Source organism: Emys orbicularis, chromosome 3 (assembly GCF_028017835.1).
Source record: "Emys orbicularis isolate rEmyOrb1 chromosome 3, rEmyOrb1.hap1, whole genome shotgun sequence".
Classification (NCBI taxonomy): domain Eukaryota; kingdom Metazoa; phylum Chordata; order Testudines; family Emydidae; genus Emys; species Emys orbicularis.
Genome location: NC_088685.1, coordinates 39,490,062 through 39,508,844, shown reverse-complemented (window position 1 = coordinate 39,508,844; position 18,783 = coordinate 39,490,062). Strand labels below are relative to the sequence as shown.

General features: G+C 38.1%; 1 protein-coding gene across 1 annotated transcript in view; it reads left to right on the top strand.

Annotated features, from left to right (window-relative positions):
• Positions 1-650: 650 nt before the first annotated feature.
• TPO (thyroid peroxidase) overlaps positions 651-18,783 on the top strand; it is a 63,107-nt gene continuing 44,974 nt past the window's right edge. The window contains exons 1-4 of the mRNA XM_065401039.1: positions 651-744; positions 4,128-4,212; positions 12,269-12,401; positions 15,217-15,395. Coding sequence (XP_065257111.1) covers positions 651-744; positions 4,128-4,212; positions 12,269-12,401; positions 15,217-15,395 — 491 coding nt within the window. The remainder of the gene's footprint in view (positions 745-4,127; positions 4,213-12,268; positions 12,402-15,216; positions 15,396-18,783) is intronic.

The following is an 18,783-nucleotide window of genomic DNA, read 5'->3' as shown; positions in this document are numbered from 1 at the left end:
AGCCTTTAAACTCAGGTTATTGCACCATATTTGAAAAATGGTACCACTAGGGTGTTTTAAATGAATTTGCATTACTACAATACCTGCCACAAAACTAATGCATTGAAATAGACAATTTAGTCCCTTTTGCTGCATGAACTTATTTCTGATACCATGATGACACCTAGCTCTATAGAGAGATTAGATAGAAGTGGTTTCTGCAAGAACCTGATTCATTGCCTAATGTGGAATGACAATAACAGCAAAATTACAATCTCAGATTGCATGGAAACCATGTTATTTGTGTGAGAAGTAGAAAATGGGTGGTCAAATATTTTTTTTATTCTATTGCCCCAGGGTCATCTGACTTCTGGGTTAAATGCAGATACTGCTGTAAAAACATATTGTGCATCAAATAAGGATGTGCATTTCACTTAACTAGAAGTTTTCCAGGAGGCTTTCAGTAACAACATGAAAGAAAAAGTGAATGAACTAACTATATGAGTTTTAAAAAAATTTTTGACGTAATATCCAAATGTGTGACAACATATTTAATGAAAAGAGAACATATATTACTGGGCTGAGGAAATTATCTAGAGTGCATACTGTATATTTCTTCTAGGAGCTGTGATCCCCTTTTTTCACCCACCATAATATCTTCATTCCTTCAGATGAGAGTGTTCATTTTCTTGGGAGTTTCAGCAACAATGGCCTGCACAGCTCTTTTCTTTTCTTTTATTCAGAAAGGCAAAGATGTCTTCTTTGGTAAGTAACAAATAAAATGTTCTTTATTTCCTGTTTCATTTGGCTGTACTGTTGGTGAAACTGAAAACACACAGGCAATGCTTGGTAGTTTAGCTTATAATACTTTTTCCATTCAGAAAAGAGACAATGATTGACTTCAGTGAAAGTTTTTCCACAATTGTTTTCCTTCAAAAAAAAAATAAAATTACATCTTTATAAATTCACCACAGCAAACACCCTTTGCACTTGTGATGGATGTGTCTGATTCATGTACCTTGTGATTAGGAATGACTGGTTGTATTTTCTTGGTTGCATTCACAAGTCACATACGGTATTTACATACATAACTCTGACTTCTTTCCTAGAATCACAATCCGTACATTTAGACAGTTTAAGACTTCAGAACTACTATGAACTTCAGAACTTACGGTGAATTTTAAGCCAGTAAGGTCTATTGAACCATGGGTGGAGCAATATTGGAAGCCCCATTGTTTGACTCATTTTAAAACTGGATTGAACCAAGCTTCAAGAATATGAATGAATGAAGAACACTTCTGCCGTAGTGGAGAGTAGACAAGGTGAACGGGCAGGAATTTTTGATACCTGTAGCTTATTATTTTATTCTATAACTTTAGGTAAGCTTAAGATGGAAACAATCTTAGAAGCTTTTGCATTTCAAAGTAATGTATAAACACTTTGTCAAATAAGATTAGATTTGAGATAGGGGGGAAAAACAACATTGCTTTTCATGGGAGATTGTGTTCTTTTCTAGACCATAACTGCCAAACAGGAGATCAAATTTGATTCCTGTTATGGACTCTCAGTTTGGTATCACTGTGTGAATTGTTAGGGAGGTCTTGGCCTGGAAAGACCTAACAAAACAGTTGGCTAGTTCATCCAATATAGCTTAACAAACTTAGCACTGGTGAAAAGCAGCTATTTCTGGCAAAACATTGTATGGAAATTAAAACCTGTGCTTCTCACTAAAAAGAGGCAGAGGCAGAAATCCAATTACACCATGTGTTTCAGATCAGAATCTTGTTTGGGGCTATGCGATCAGCAATGCTCAAAAAAATGAGGCAGGCAGAGTAAATGGTTTGGTGAAAAACACCCATAAAATTATTGAAAATAGTAGTACCAATGCCACAAAAAGACATACTGTTATGTGGCTTGAACAAATCAATCTTACTTTTTAATGTAGACATTAAAACCTTTTCAGATACTCTGGCTAGAAGAACAGATGCAGAGCACTCTTTCCTCAGTTGATATACATTGATCAAACATGTTTCAAATGAAGTAGACACCTGAGTGATAACGTTAGATGAATCATAGGAGTAATTCACAATATGCAGGGGGGAAAAAAGTCTGCTGCTATCCTTAGATCCTGACATCTTTGATGACATAGAATGGCATTTTCTCAAAATACAGGTGTCAGAGATGGATTTTGGAGGCATTATGAAGACACAGATATTTTAAGATTCTCCATCCACTAGGATAAAAATTAACAGGGTATGTTCCAAAGAATTTCAACTGTAAAGAGGAGCCAAAGTTGGCTCTTTTCCCCCTTGTTGTTTTCCCTCTTTACTGAACACCTGGCACTACAAAACAAAGAATAGTAATAGCATAACAGCACTTACAATTAATGAAATAGAACATACAATTGCATTGTTTGCAGATGATGTGATACTAATGGTACCAATTCAGTACAATCTATAACTTCTATTCTGAAAAAAATAATCAATTCACTGATAGAACAAGCCGTAAAATTAATTATAAGATATCTGAAATATTCAATATATATATCTGTAAACTGTAATTAAACAGCTACAAGATTAATTTGAGTTTGTATGGTCCAAACAAATGTACTTCAGAATCAATATGTCTCCTAACTTCAGTCAGCTAAAGGACATTAATTTTTTTCCTGGTATTTCAAAACTGATTTGTTGGATTGGAAAAACACGACATTTGCCTTAGATTGGTTGTAGCGCTTAATGAAAATGGATTGGTTGCCAAAACTTAATTTCCTATTTCAGGCCCTACCAACATGGGTAGCAAAAAAGATCTCCAAAGGCAACCCAAACAAGAATTATTACATTCGTATGGGACAATAAGTTCCCATTTGTAAATAAGAATTCTCTTTATTTACCCACTGTGGATGGGGGATTGGCAGTACCAAATTTAGTAAAATATTACTGGGTGGTTTAGTTAATATCACTATCAGCCTGAAACCCTGGTATTCCCAGTAAATATGGATGGAAATTGAACAACAGGATTTTAAACATATATTTAGCATAGTGTTCTTATTCTTTTTAACCTAGAAGATATAGATCAGTACAAAAGAGAAACAATCCAGGGAATATGCAATGTCACATCATTCTTTCACAAGGACACTTTTGGAATGGAATTTGATAAACTGTACCCCCTTTCCAACTCACTTAAACTCATCAGAAATAATCCAGAATTTCAACTGGGTTCATCTAATCCAATATAAAATCCATGGGAGGAAAATGATACACAACCATTGACCACAATGATAAAATTATGACAATCAATGCCATCAAATTACTTATGGAGAATATTAATATGACAGTTCTGGTTTATTGGCAACTAAAGTAGTATATCAAATGCAATTCAGGCAGCCCAATTTTTAGGAGACCATGAACAATCATAGAAACAGTAATTATGGGAAAGATCACATCAAAAGTCCTGATCTCTGTATGGTATAACCAATTGTTACCAATGGAGCCAGAAGATATGACCTTTATGGAAAATAGAAAAAAGGTCTAAAACCAGACATCCATTTTCAACAATGAGAAAATATCTGGATCTTGCTTGAATCCAGTTTTAAAATATCTGGAGGAAGGCTGGAACCTTATCATTTGTATAACTAGTACGCACAATTATTATAAAGTACTTTATCAATGTTACCTCACTCCATTTAAACTAAGGAAATATATAAAAAGGGAGTCAAATGCAGGAGAGAACATGGCAGAACAGGGATCTTTGTGCATGTATGGTGGGACTGCCCTAAGGTAATATTTTGGAGGAAAATAAACAGAATTTTCAAGGTAAGCAAAATTAGTTTACACATAGACCCCATAGTGGTTCTATTAAGTTACAGCCCAAAGGAGGTTATTGACTCAGAGAAGACCCCAGTACTAACATAATTACTGCTCGGCAGCTATATGTGATGATAGCTCCTTTTTCTGGAAAATAATAGCTCCCTCAGCATTGGCCACATGAGAAAGTATGGGAAATCCTTTCAATGGAAAAATTACAGACAGCCTTATATCAATATTAAGTGGATTTTATGAAGGAAAGTTTATATCAGTAAATATCTCAATGATCAATACTCTTTGGATGACTGTTGTCTCCAATTTAACTTTTAATTTTTTAATGTGTAGGAGAAACTGAAGATACCTACATTACCAGTGCTATCCAGGAGGGGGCTAACATGGTGGATGATCCTATATACCATACACTGAAAAGGTAAAAATGGTCTGTGTGTCAGTTTTGCCATTAATTTCAATGTGACCCCTGTTGGGCCATAAGGATATGTCTTTAGGGGAGCATGCAATGTCACATCGTCCCTTCACATATTGTGAACCAATCTAGTTTGTATAATATCATATGCTGCACAGTAGTGCAATATTTTATTCATTAACTACTAAAGCGTTACTATGTAAAAAACAAAAAATACTCTAGTAAACGAGTGTTTTCTGATTGTTTGAATCCAATGAAAGATGTCAGACAGCATGAATCTTTGAGGCAAACTAAACTAGTTTTCACATAACCTCATTTATTTATTGGGCTAAAGTGAAGCTTTAAATAGCAACTATATTTTACCATTATCTGAGTGAGATAGAAACAATGGGTGATGTCGTGGCTCCCTCAAAGGTAATGGCAAAAATCCCCTTGACTTCGGTGGGTCAATGGGTCCCATAGAAGTTAATGGAAGATTTGCTATTGACTTAATTTGGCCCTATGAGTGTGTCTTATACCTTCCTCTTAAACATCAGACCCCTGGCCTTTGGAAGAGACAGGATACTGGACTGAGGGGGCTGTTGGTCTGTTTGGATAGTCTGCTAAAGCAGGTGTGTTCTTAAGTTCTTAAAATGCTTCTGTATTTTCAAGTTACTTTAAAGGTATGTGCAATTTAATAACCTAAACTATTTTCTTTATATGTAAAAGAATATGGTGCAGTTGAATTAAGACTTTAGTGAGTACAAAGCCTAAAAACTATGAGAAATGAATCTTACTGGATATTTGAACTTCTGGAAGTTATGGAATTCACAATACTGCAAAAACTCAAATCATCACGCTTTAGCTCATAAACAACTGAAGAAGGCCACAATACAATACAAATGAGTTCAGCTCTTGAGAATGAAAAGCATTTCTAGGATGAAAAGGCAGTTTCCTATTCAGTGTGGGATTGGGAAACTCTTAATTATTCCAAGTACAACAGTACAAAATTATGTTTGCTGAATTCATGAACTAGGTTTCCAAACTGCAAGCACACTGAGTGAACAAAACTAGATTTTATTTATTACTTCAACTTTAACTAGGTATTTAATATCACCATTTGGACTCTTGTATTATTTCAGCATTATTTATAAATGCTGTAATTATTGAATAGCAACATATTAAACTCACTGACTTCAGCTACTTTCAATGCTGCTAACTTTTTAAATGTAAACTTGATTAGACCTACAGGGGTCAGACAGCTTCAGAATTAGAGAGGGAGTGTACACAGGTGTAGGCCTCTCCTTCCCATGGGCACTCTGATGCCCATTGGCCAGCCAGAGGGAGATGGGCGCTAATTGTCTCCTTGCTTCCCGCGATCATTAATTTAAACCCTTGCCTGGGATTTTTTGTCTCACCCTCCCTCCCCTTAGTTTTAGTATAGGAACTGTGGTTTAGGATGCTTTGGGTCAGACAAATTGCCTACTTTAGAGGTCAGAAAGGAATTTATCCCATTGGGGCCAAATTGGCTGATACCTTTGTAGTTTTGTTTTGGTTTTTCTTTCTTCATAGCCTCATGATTAAACAGGAATAGGACTTTCAAATCTAAAAACTAGGAATTTATATGAATGTTTAGTTCATCACAACTTTTGCGGATGAAAGGGCAAAGGGTCAGCTCCCAGAAATAAAGGAGACCTAGGATTTCACTACTGGTGTTATACCAATAGAATAAAAACCAGCAGGATCTTATTAAGAAGGATAAGGCAAAGATGCCACATTTATTGTAAATATAATGATAAAGCAAAAGATAAAAGTAAACAACGTTGTTTGACTACTTATTCCTATCACTACTTATTCCTTATACACACACACATATATATATATATAGATTCATTCACACAATCATTCATTCAAGTTCTGTATAGGTGTTATAGTTACCAGCCTAGAAGTTGCTCATGCCAAGTTACTGGCCAGGTATCTTGGTCATGAGGATGGAGCTGAGTCTGTGTCATGTGCACCTGATGCTCCTGGAGGTTGGCAGCAGAACCAGAGACTCAAAGTCATCAGTCTTTACAGTCCATTCTTATAGGAATTAATTCCTATGTTAGTCTATGGGAGCTATTTCATCCTGCTGTTGCTGACTCAATCAGCAGATGGCACATTTCTGACCAAAGTGGCACATTCCTGGTGGCTCCACACTGTCCAAAGTTTGTGTTTCTCATCCTTCCAGGTGATGGGGTGGATCCCAGTTTACCCTCCGGGGGTTTTCTGGTCATCCACTTGACACATTCTTCGGCCGATGGATACTCCCTTTTTAGGCTGGCACCTCCCTAACCATTCATGTATATCAAGCATTCATCAGCATACATTCCATATCTTAACCATATTTTAATTTACTGTCTCCACCACTTTTAGGGTGTGTGCTAATTCATTTGAGACTCCCGGCCCTCTAATCACAGAGGGTGGGGGTCTGTCCTAGGAGCCGTTGAATGAAGTGAAAGTCACTTAACGGCTTATAGTGTTTGTTTACATTGTATCAATTACTTCAAAAACAAAGTCAGTTAACTTGTTTGTAAGTTTTACATAGTAATAAAGTATCTTTCACAGGATAGATATAATCAATGGTTTCTACAGACAGTAGCTTACAAGTTTTAACAGAAGACCCAAGAGATTTTTGCACTTGGTGAAACTGTTGGATTTTAAAGTGTGGGGGACAAATTATGAGGGGGTCACTGTCAGTTGGGGAAATCACTGTTAGTACCTTCTTTAATATCCCTACACTGGAACTTGGGGAAAAGGGGAGACCTGAAGTCTTCACAGAACATCGTCCCTCTCTGGTGCCTTCTCTAGTGAACATGTAAACCTAAGAACAGTATAGCTCAGCAGTAATTTCTGGCTACATGTCATGAAGGATTCCTGGAGTTCCTTAGATTTAAGTCACTGGCTTTAGATGTGTATTTCTAGTAATAATTATATGTGCCACTTATTTTTATAACTCCTTCATCCAAAAAGCTCAAAGTATTTCAAATCATTAAGTAATCAAGCCACTCAAAAACCTTGGGGGGAGGGATAGCTCAGTGGTTTGAGCATTGGCCTGCTAAACCCAGGGTTGTGAGTTCAATCCTTGAGGGGGCCACTTGGGGATCTGGGGCAAAATCAGTACTTGGTCCTGCTAGTGAAGGCAGGGGGTTGGACTCAATGACCTTTCAAGGTCCCTTCCAGTTCTAGGAGATGGGATATCTCTCCATTAATTTCAATTTCTGTGTCTTAGGTAAACATTATTGTGCTCAAGTTACAGGTAGGATAAACTGAAGCATAGTTAAAGTGACTTTCCAAAGTAAGACATTGGCACAACCAGTCATAGAACTCAAGAATCCAGACTCTCAGAGCCAACCATTAACCACTAGAATATACTAACTACCCAGTGAAAATACAATGGCAGTTACACAAAATAAAATATATTCATTTTAAAGGTATTTTTCTAAAATATACACATATATATTTTATTAACTTACAATAACATACACTGCAACGTAGATTTAAAATGTAATTAATATACATAAATGTCACTGCACTATGGCCTGCAAAGGAAAACCATACAGCTCCAGTGAATCTAATCAAAACATTAGAAATACAAGTTATGGAACAGACCACATCTTTAATTAGAGAGTTCCCAACCCAGTTTCAGGTACATTGGTACTGATTTTCTATTCCCTTTCGTGAGACAGGCATGCTTTCTTAGTGGGGGGATGTCTGCAGCTTAACTAAAGGCCCACCCAAAGTCAGCGAATGCTAGCTGAGCTGGAAAGGCTCCATGATTCTGAAGAGATGTTATGAGCTGAGGGGGAAAGATCCTGGACACCCCAGAAAGCTCTGCCTAGGCCCAAAGAGCTCTCCAGAGTGGTAAGGCACCTGAGACAGGGAAATGCATATAGGTGTGTTCATTATTTTGTATAGATCTGTGTATTTCTCATGCTGTTAAGTAAAGAACAATGGTGTTTTAGAATCCACTCTCAAGGATGTCTGTGTATCTGTTTGTTTTCATTGCTACATCTCTTTGAAGAGGTAAACTGTAAGCCACAAGGCTCAAACCTCTGGAGAGGCTTTGGAAGAGATTTCAAAGTCTAGGCATTTGGCTGTAGGGTCCCCCCTGCCAAGAGGAGTGTAAGACATGAAGTCTTCACCTGGAATATGTGCCGAGAGGCTCAAAGCTAGGTACAGGGCTTAAACTCTGCCCACCACCAGCAAGCTAAGGGCACATGGGATTCAGAGCTTGGATCCCCTCACAGCAGTCTGGCAAGTATACAGCAGGAGGAGCATGACCAGATCTGTGACAATAACAAACACCTGGCCATAAACAAAATGTATCATTTAGATTTTTTTGGATGAAAAGTTCTATTAAAAAGGATCTTTCCTGCGGAAAATGTCAGTTTTGACAAAAAAATTTCCAGAAGAAAAATATTTCATTTGAATTTTTTGACCAACCTTACTTATAATATTCCCATCACTGTGATATCTGTCTGCAAAGAGATGCAGTATCTTGCTTCAAAGAGTAAAGTTAGTGGCCTTTGAGAAATGTACAAAGCTGTTAGAAAGTATGTTTTGCGGTCAGTTTTTCCTGTTACAGAAATGGGATTTTCTCACTTCCCAATACAAATGCTAAATGTTCATTTTGGTGCACCAAAGAGTTAAACACTCTCTCTGTGTCACAAGGAGCTAAACTTTTCTTAATGATTTTACTCTCCTTGCCATTGAAAGTCATCTTATCAAGAGATTAGATTTCAGAGATAATCATCAATGAGTTTGCATCAGAATAATCAAGAAAGAAGCATATGCAGTTTCCATTTAACCAGTGAATACAAAGGCATTTTCAAACGTTAAGAAAAATAATATGAAGAAAAGTAGAAGGGATAGGTACAGTATATAAAGTGTCCTAAATTTTTGGTGTAAAGAGAAACTGCAGATGAGATGTAATATCTGAAAAGACCTCAATTTAGCCCTGTCAGAAATCTTCTAAGAAAGCTTCTTCCTGTGAGATTTCCAGCCCCATTTGGTATAAACTCAAGGTATTAGTTTGGACAAGCTGTAGACAAGCCCTAAACTCAAAGATTCTTATGTGAACTGAACCTAAATGCTAAATATTTTGAGATAGGCCTAATTCTAATGAAAATAGATGAGATTTTCTGAACCAGACCAGAGCTAGGAATGACTGAAGTTGGGTCTTTCAAGGTGGAGGAATATCTTAAGGAAGCAGAGTACATTTTATCTGGGGGTAAAAAGACAAATGACATCCCTGGAAGTGTTTGAGTTTTAATGACAGACTACAGATGGCTCAGAGTCTTCGGTCAGAAATAAATACTTTTATTTAGTATGTACTGCACAGGAGCTATCCTGGTTTCATAGTTCTAACCGAGGGGGGAAATAACCTCATTTGCAAAGCCTGTTCCAGATGCCACCACTTCAGATGCCTTGCAAACTGCTGTCTGCTGCTGGTGCCTCTGTATACCCAGGCGAGTGGACAAAAGGGACCATCTGTATATGCTGGGAAGTGAAAAATCAATTTCTATGCCCCAAATAAGAAACTACTGTCACTAAACATTACCAGTTATTCACTGACACTCAAGTCCTCAAGGGGGTATCCAAAAATGAAATGAGTTTCATTTAATATTCTGTAAAACGTCACTGATCTAGGATATCTCTTGAGGGGTATAAGGTAACTCAGGCTTAAAAGCAGGTTAGGAATTTTCAAACACTACCTTCAATAAATGTTAGTTCAAGGCAAAAGAAAGATACTATATCTAAAGCTAAAGGAGTATGGCCAATACAGATGAGAAATCTTTTTGAAAACTGTTCATCTGTATTTAACTGTCCATCTCCCACCTTGTGAGAAGGCTAAGGTAATTGAGAACTGATATTTGAGAATTTGAAAAATAAGTGTAATCTGTGCAAGTTGCTCATACACTTTAGGATTTAGGCAACTATGCTCACGTGTAAACACCTCGGGCCTGAATTTTCTCTCTCATACACTGTTTTTTGCATTTCTGTAATTCTTTCGACTTCAGTGGAGTTGTTCCTGAATTACACAACAGTAAGTGAGATTGTTGGTTACTTTTACCCTTGTCACCCTCAGGACTAGAACTCGGCAAATAACTGATTTTTTGGTAAGTTGGTAATTTCAAAAAATCAGGACAAAAATCATTTTGGATCAGACCAAAATTAAAAAAAAATGAATTTGTTGGCAAATGAAAAAGTTTGAGAAAAAAATGGTTTTGGTTGAATACAGTCCATTTTGATTTTGAACATTTTTACATGTTTTTATCATTTTAAAATTAAATTAAAGGAAATTTGAACATGAAAAGTTGTTTTGAACCAGAAAAATCAAAACATTTAATTTTTACATTGTAAATACAAAACATTTTGATTTTTTTGGGTTGATTGGTTGCACTGTTTTTTGTTTTTTTCTTTAAACAAACAATTTGTGAAACACATTGGTCTTACCAAATCTAAATTTTTCACCACAAAATTTTGGTCAAAATTTTTTGCCTCCTTCTAATCAGGACCCAGTTCCACTATCCTCTCACATGCAGAGCTCAGCTGCAGTGGAGCTCACTGAACGTAAGGCCTGGGAGACTGGGAATTTCACTCTTTGTGAAACAAAGTGCTGCACACCAGATTTCCATCCAAACTATATGTAAAGCATGAGCCTAGAGAACACATCACCAAACTGAGCTTGGCTTGCGTTCAGGGTTTTTTCACATTCTAGGGATCTGATTCAAGCCTCATTGAAGTCATTGGAAGCTTTGCCACTTACTTTAGGTGGCTTTGGAACAAACCCTAAATGGTTAAATATTTGTGGGAGCTCCTTGCTATAGATTTACAGCACTTCACTGATAGAATATGAGCAGGTGCACAGTGAATTGGAACTCAGACAGCTACCCATTCTGTGGAGCTGTTTTTCTTACTATAAACACTTGTCTGAGGTCTCAAGTTTGATTGAGTGGGCTGTTTCTTGATTGAGCACTTAACTGTATATTTTATGCCTTAAGTTGTCCGTGATCTTCAATGTGACATTTAAACTAAACCTACCATTTGGATTCACTGTTCGGTTAATGCTACATTGTGACTATTGTATTTGGCATTGATTAGTATTTTGTCCACAAGGTATCCCTTCCTATCCTTATGTAATACAAATTTTGCTTCAGGGCATCATCAACTCACAACAAGCATAAAAGGGAAGTGGTTTAGTTCTTCTGGCAAAGTTTATTCTTATATTCCTTCTGTTCTTGATAACTATTTGCCACTTGAGATGTTGAGTGACATTCCTTCTGTCCTCTGTCCAGCAGCATTATTTCTGATGTAGCCATAGAAATGACAGAATATTACTGCAGTTATTTTCCACTGAATATCTTTAGCATTTGCTTCAGTCTAATCTGAACTATCCCAAGTGATGGTGTTTCCAGCTAAGATGAAAAAATGAGGCACAGATATGAATGCAATATTCAGAGTGCAGTTTTACCAGAGGGATTACCACCTTCTTGTTACAATTTGATGCCTTAGAAATTTGACGGGCCTGTTTTGTTGCCATATTGCTTTGCAAAGTCATATCTAATTTGTTGTCCATGAGCAACCTAAAGTCTCTTTTGGCATGATAGCTTTCCATGTTACTCCCTTTCATGGAGTAACTGAACAACTAAATAGATATTCAGAAAACTTCTGTTAGGCTTCAAGGAACCTTAGTTTATATGTTGGGTTCTTTCCTAAAATATAGTATTTCTAAGTCAAATCTTTAACTATTTCCAATATGTGTACACACATTATGATTTGTTGTATTGTGGTTTCACACCATGAGTGTTTTCCTTCTCCGTCTAGAAAGAGCTCTGTATATAATTATTAATACGTTTCTTAAAAAGGGGACACTGAACGGAATGCATTTTCCCTTGTTAACATGGATACAAATAATTTTAACAAATATCAAAAGATGATAAAAATCTTCCCAGGCTCAATCTTTTCCACTTAAGCCCTAATTACAAATATCAGTATATTTAAAGGTTACACTTAAAAATACATATTTTATCTGTTATAGAAATCTCCAACGGAGGGGAATAATAGCTCCTGCTCTGCTGCTGGCTTTTTCAAAATTTCCTGAACAAGAAAGTCAAGATATTTCCCAAGCATCTGAAAGAATGGAAACTTCAACACAAGTGCTGGAAAAAAAAGTTCACCAGAAGCAGAAACGCTCACTGCACCCAAGTGGTAAATATAACACACGGGCAGAAATCCCTGTTGATAGTTTGAGGGTTATCTCCTAGATTGAAACTGTGTTGACTTCATTTTTATTTTATGCAGGCAGGAGTACTATTCATACCCACACCAGGACATGCTGTTCAGTTCTTAAAAGTATCTTACAAAATAGTTACCTCTGTTGTGTTTTACTTCTGATTGTACTACTATGGTTCTTGAGTAGCTAAACAGTAGCATTTAGCCATTAGCATCCTATGCAATCATACACATGCACTTGTATTGTCTACAAATCATCTCACAAATATACTGAATGTCCTGTGTGTTTTGTTGAGCTTCTTAGGTCGGAGGCTTTGGTCCTTCTGGAGCCTGAGGTTGGCAGACACAGAAGGGTGCCGTTTGTATCTTTTTCCTCTGGGGCACTGAGTTCCTGAAATACGTTTCCTCCAGACATGGAAGGACTTTTTACTTTTCATGGTGCATCAATTTTATGCATTTTATATGCTATTATCCTTGTTGCTACTTTTACTGTGTTTTATGTAATGCACTGGAAAGTTCAAAGTTGGAGAGTTGTCTAAGTAATACAACATTATTATTAATATTTTATTTGAAGATGGGCCAAACCAACCCCCCTGGCATTTGGGATGTTTGAAATTCAGACCTAGATCCAAATATGTCATGACTTAATACCATCTCTATAAATAATAACATTGCAATAATATCTATTTTCTTTCTTAGTATTATAAATGCACCTTTTTTATCGTTCAAGAGATGGAAGACATAGACTGTTGCAAACAAACATCAAGCACTACAGTTATCCCTCTCAGGATTTTTCTTGGGAAATTCATGCCATACACATAAACTCAGGGCTTGTCTACGCTATCCCACAGTTCGGAATATGAGGATATGAATAGCAGTGCACACTGAAGTGCTATGCTGTAATTCCCTCCTGTGGAATGCACAAGCCCACCTCCTGACCTGATTGGCTTTGAGATCCTTAGCTCCAGGCCAGATCTCAACATCTGCATTGCTATTTGTGGCATGCTAGCTGGAGCCCTGCTAGCTTGAGTCTGCCTGCCTGGGCTGAGAGGCTCGCTCCCAGTAGACATACTCACACAGGCCCCAAGAAGGAGGGCTGTGAAGTCCCCAGACTTGAAGGCAGAGTTTACAAGCCAGGGAGGACAGGGATAAGAAGCACATAGCCCTGAGAAAGGGGGCTGTGAAATTGTGAAACTAAAAGGAGGTTAACCTGAATGAAGTGGCCCCAAGAGAGGAGGAATCTTGTTCTTAAAGACTCTGGATGTAGGTGTATTATTCTCAGAACTCAGAGGAAAAACTGAGGCAGGGTGTCTGCAGGGCCATCCAAGGTCACAAGGTGGCACTCTGGGACAGCACGTACCCACATGCTGCCTGATGGTGTCTAGATTCCAGCTTCTCCCCACCCCCCAACATTCTAATTCATTAATTATGTGTCCTCTCCACCCCCACATCTTTCCATTCTCCAGCCCATCAACTAATAATTCACTTTCCTAGCCCCGGTATCAATTCTACCCATCCAGCCCCACATCTGCCCCGAGCCCCCCAGCATCACCATTGATGCTCATTCAGTTTTAAGGGTTCTTCACCCCTCTTTCCCCAGCCTGGGGGATGGGCAGCTGCATCAGGGTCCTCTTCACCCCTCTCCCCATTCCCAGGACTCATGTGAGAAGAGGGGGGAGAGCAGACTGACCCAGGAGGGAAAGAGGGGGGCAGGATCAGAGCCACCTTGAGCTGTTGGACTCTTTCTGCACCCTCCTCTCCATCTTCCTCTCTTGTTGGATGGTGTTGGATGCTTCTACTCTCCCTCCCCTCCCCAAAACCTTTTTTTGGCTTCTGAGGGGAAAGGAGTAGAGCTGTGCCTGCTTCCTGCAGCCGCAATTATTGGCTGCCTTCCCTTTCCCCAACTCTTGCAGAAGAGCAGCCAGTCTCCAGCAGATCTGAAATTCATATGAGGGCTGGAGTTTCTTGCTTTACCCTGAGGCTGGCTCCAAAAGGGGTTGAAATCACATGACTCACAATGAACACTGATGGCCACTGGGCTCCATCTCTTGCCTGTAGCTTCTTCAGTGCAGAGGCATGGCTCTTGTTACATATGGAGGGGGTGTGGCTGCAGAGACCACAGGTCATGCTCCACCTCAGAGGGTGGGGCTCTGGGATCAGGGAGTTGTAGGTTGTGGTCACTGTTGTGTTGGAATGGCATTATGTTTCAATAAAGGAATGCAGTTGTTAATGACAAGCTTTCCATGCCTTCATAAAGAGAGCACCACACTCTTAAGTGCAATGTTAGCTCCTTTCTGTATTTAGGTCAGCTCACCTGTAACTATATTGGCCCTAATTTTTCACTAACTTTTTGGATTCTTTCCTTTTTGTTTGTCATATGCCCAGTTCACTTTAGATATTGTTGTAAGTTTTATGCAGCTTCTCAGACCCCGGAAACTACAGTAATTTTTAACTAATTCAATTAATAATTTAACCAGTTCTAATAAAACTGCCCAGATCTAGTACCTAATAAATACTATATACCTTTTCATCTAGCCAGGGAGCAGAAATAATTCTATGTATCTAGATGTTCAGGGATATATCTTTATCAGGAAAGACGAATAGCTAAAATGGCCTTATTCGTATAAACTACATGGTGAATTACTTGTGAATAACAAATACATTAGCAGAAATGATGGGCGTAACAGCTGACTAATGTTAACTTTTGTAATGGATTCTACTGTAACAGATACAACATTATTCTTTAACAAATAGAGCAAACAAACGGGTCATGTTGGGTTGGCTGTCATTTTTTTTCCAGATCTTTTATCAGCTGATTTGCTCAGCATGATTGCCAATATTTCTGGATGCCTGCCTTACATGCTGCCACCAAAATGTCCAAATAATTGCCTAGCCAATAAATACCGCCTCATCACTGGTGCCTGCAATAACAGGTATGTAACTTGTGTTGTTTTAGGACACAGTTCTCTTCCTGTTACTCATAAAAATATGTTTTTTGACACAGAAGAAAATGAAATGGTTACTTAATTTCATGTTAGATTAAAGAAAACAATGAAGAAAGAAAAACCACTATAATATCTCCACGAGAAAAGAAAGAAAACAGTGTCTCCACTATTCAGTTTTTCTCATAGCTGTTCCCTAGCAGATAGACATCAAAGGTACAGTACAGATTTCTTACATGCAAACCACAAAGTGGTGTTAAAATGCTTGTGCATCAGAGCCTTGGTTGGCTGAAGGTTTTGGGACACATTCAAAACATTCAGTTGGACACGATTTTGGATGAGGGAGAGGTGACTTGTCATTTTTGTATAATCTTTGCTTTGAGCCTCAGAGCACAGTACAGAGATTACCAGCCTGCCCCAAAATGGCTTACCCACAGTGAAAAGTTTCCTACATCTGGCGTTCAGTGAAGGGAATGCTGCCTGGCTTCCTAGACTGGTCAGCTTTTAAAGGGCCTGGAGCTTTACTGTGTCTGTGGACATAACCAACGTTTGGCTAACCAGGATGTTTGGTGAACGGAATTTCAGTTAAATAGTATTGTATCATATTTTAATAATTTGACCCCCCAAAAATGATATATTGACTAGGCCTCTGTGAATTTCAAGAGCATAAACTCTTCAACAAGGCATTAAATCCCAGAATTCATATTTGCTAATATCTGGGTCTGCTACAGTGGGACTTTACAATTGACTTTTCTTCCTGTCAAAGTTTTTATTTATAGCTCCTTCTCCCTAAAGGGCTTATTAACAAGAGCTTGCTTTTTTATTGATGAGGCCATTAGAAAAATTATGGCTGTGATTAACTTGCAGCTTTCACTATTCACGTGGCTCAGAAATAAATGTATGAACATTGCTGCTGGTCCAATTTAGTCTCCACAAACACTGAACTGCTCTCATGTCACGACACACTTCCTAACTGCATTTGACTGCTTACTTCTTATGGTAAGAAGAACAAAGATTTTCCAAAGTGCTAACTCAAGTTATCCAGCCAAAAGTTTTAAATAGCGAGAGGGATTTTACTTCAGAAGAATCACCCTGATTTGATTTGCAATGAAACTGGGGTGGGGGTAGAGATGTGTGTGTGTGTGTGGGGGGGGGGGGTGTTCCTTAGCTATCAAAGGGATTTGTGCCAAACTGAAAATTCCAAACAAAGAATTAACCTTGGTTTAAAAAAATGGTTTTATTATGGAATCAGTCAGTTTTGCCACATTTTTGCAAATGATCTTAAAGAGAGTTGTGTGGCAAGCTCTCTGATAAAAGTTGTGTAAAAGACCATCCTCAAATGCATCTACAACATAAGATCACATATGTGTGTCAGTTGATCCCACTAGACGCCTATAGAATTGTTTAACATCTGAGATAGTACTTAATATTATAGTTGCAATTGATAACTCATTTAGTTTGGACACAGTGAGACTGACTCTCCACTATCTTGAACCTTGTGTAGTCATTTGCACACATACAAAGTGAGTATAAAATGCTACCATTCCTATTTAGTAATGTTTCACACCCACTTGGCACTAATCAACTACAAAAAAAAAAAAAAAAAAAAGCCAGGCTGTGGAGAGTAAGGCTTTTAAAAGCATTGGGTCTCATGCGGTGTAAATCAGTGTGGCTCCATTGAAATACATTGAGCTATGTTCATGTATGGCAACTGAGGATCAAGCCCATTGCATTACAATGTAAACAAGCTTCAAAGGTCTCAAAACACAAAAGTAAAAAAAAAGAGTGTGCGTTTTATACAGGTATCTAATTTTTCCTAGCTCTACAGTTGCCTCTTTTGGGTTGATGATGTATCAGAATCATGTCAGTCCAGTCACCCATTAGTAGAATGCAATTCAGTCTTAGGTCAATAAGTCAGAATAGCATTGCATGGTAATTTCAGTTTGGAACAGCTGTTTACTTGTAAGAGGAATCTAGTTAAGATGTATTTAAAAAGCAAATAGCAAATTTCTTCGATTGTAGCTGTGCGTTTGATTAAAATAATAAATAAATTAATGGAGATATCCCATCTCCTAGAACTGGAAGGGACCTTGAAAGGTCATTGAGTCCAGCCCCCTGCCTTCACTAGCAGGACCACGTATTGATTTTGCCCCAGATCCCTAAGTGGCCCCCTCAAGGATTGAACTCACAATGCTGGGTTTAGCAGGCCAATGCTCAAACCACTGAGCTATCCCTCCCCCCATATTATCTGAAATACGTACAGTATGCATATTTTGGGGCAAATAGCTTGGTTTATGGACTGTTTACTGAGCAACATTGAGATAACTTTACTTCACTGTGAAATCCTTCAAGCAAATGCATAATGTAGTAGGATTAAATGTCAGGTTTCAGAGTAGCAGCCGTGTTAGTCTGTATCCGCAAAAAGAACAGGAGTACTTGTGGCACCTTAGAGACTAACAAATTTATTAGAGCATAAGCTTTCGTGGGCTACAGCCCACTTCTTCGGATGCATATAGAATGGAACATACATTGAGGAGATATATATATACATATACAGAGAGCATGAACAGGTGGGAGTTGTCTTACCAACTCTGAGAGGCCAATTAAGTAAGAGAAAAAAAACTTTTGAAGTGATAATCAAGATAGCCCAGTACAGACAGTTTGATAAGAAGTGTGAGAATACTAGGATTAAATGTAGGCTTGTGTGGCATCAGCCATTCCCAAATGTAGCATTGGCCACCCAAATAGATATTAACAGATTTACTGTCCTTAGCTTTGCTGTCCAAAAGTATGTGATGGGATAACTTATTGGGGCAGACTTATTTTTTAATAGAGGGCATTGGGAGGAAAGGCATGTCTGAGCAATTATTTAGCTTTGTCTTGGTCCTCAGCTAAGTGGCACTGATCTGAGTACTTTGTATTGTTTAGAGAAATGGAAGGGATTTTGAAGTTTAAGGCATTCCAGTTATGTTAGGAACAGGGAAGGATGGCTTAGTTGTTTATGCTTCATGGGGCAGATCCTCAACTGGTATAATACAGTTTAGCTCAATTGATTTTAGTGGAGCTACATCATTTTACACTATCTGAGAATCTGACTCCTGTTCTGAAACCCCTGGAGCTATTGATTCAAAACTTGCCATATTATGTTTAGCCCTTTCCTTTTCCAAGGTAGATACATGAGTACTGCACCAGGGAGTTTACCATCTTGAATGAGATCTCATATTCCATGCTTTCATTGGATACTTCAGAGATGCTTTGTATTTTTTATATGAGCAGTGTTTTGCTGAAGCATTGTTGGCCTGCACTTCCACTTTTCCCATTTTTCTGCAGTGCACTAGTTGATAGCAGAGAGTGTTGCATTATCGGAAGATGTTGTTAT